At 57.0% G+C, this 896-nt stretch overlaps 1 protein-coding gene across 1 annotated transcript; it reads left to right on the top strand.

Annotated features, from left to right (window-relative positions):
* Nucleotides 1-362: 362 nt before the first annotated feature.
* Nucleotides 363-890, top strand: LOC128071399 (melanoma-associated antigen B2-like; the record flags this gene model as incomplete). The annotated part of the gene is made up of 2 exons (XM_052664275.1): nt 363-636; nt 667-890. Coding segments are annotated over exons 1-2 (498 nt in total), but the record flags the coding sequence as incomplete, so codon positions are not given.
* Between the last annotated feature and the right edge of the window lie 6 nt (nt 891-896).

The following is an 896-nucleotide window of genomic DNA, read 5'->3' as shown; positions in this document are numbered from 1 at the left end:
GGTGCCAAGGCTCCGCCAGGACTTGAGTGATAACACTGAAGTAGAACTTAGAGAACCCCACTGCTGGCACCTGCTGGCACCTGAGTGAATCCAAAGCAGGGCTGAGAGGTCGCAGAGGAAAAGTAAGGCCTCTATTCTTCCTCTGTGGGATTGTGTGGGGAAAGGCTGAGCAGGACAACAGGAGCCTTGTGGGTTCCTAGGGCAGTGTCCTCAAGGACACCTGCAGAGGCGGCCTTTGATTAAGCCAAGGTAGAATCTCCTGTTTTAAGGTGCTCATGTCACCTCATTCTCCATCCTCCAGGTGCCCACACCTCCTGTCTGTTGGCCCAGACTCCTGCCTGCGCTCCCTGACCACAGCCATCATGCCTCGTGGGCAGAAGAGTAAGCACCGTGCTCGTGAGAAACGTCGCCAGGCCCGGGCTGAGACCCAGGGTCTTCATGATCAGGCTACCACATCTGGGGGAGAAGAGACCACCTCCTCCTCCCCTCCTGATTCAGAGAGCGGTCCCTCAAGCTCGTCTGCTGCTGGCACCTCCAAGGAGCCTCAGGGAGCCCAAGGCACCACCAGTGCTGCTGCAGGTGCTGTACGCAAAAGATCTGGTGTCGGGCGCGCAGCACGCTCGAGATCTGGTGTTGGTGCCGCAGCACGCTCAAGATCTGGTCTAGGTGCCGAGGGCCAAGTTCAGGAGGGGGAAAATTCCTCGCAGGCCTCAGCTGCTGCTGGGAGCTCTCATACAGATCTTCTGACCTGGAAGGCAGAGGTGTTGGTGCAGTACATGCTGTGTAAGTATAAGATGAGGGCGCTCATTAAGAGGTCTGAAATGCTGAAGGCAGTCACTAGAAGGTACAGGGAGCAATTCCCTGAGATCCTTAGCAGGGCCTCTGAGCACATGGAG

The sequence above is a fragment of the Budorcas taxicolor genome, unplaced genomic scaffold (genome assembly GCF_023091745.1).
Source record: "Budorcas taxicolor isolate Tak-1 unplaced genomic scaffold, Takin1.1 scaffold4497, whole genome shotgun sequence".
NCBI lineage: Eukaryota > Metazoa > Chordata > Mammalia > Artiodactyla > Bovidae > Budorcas > Budorcas taxicolor.
Note: the sequence above shows the minus strand (reverse complement) of the source record. Positions and strands in the feature narration are given on the sequence as shown.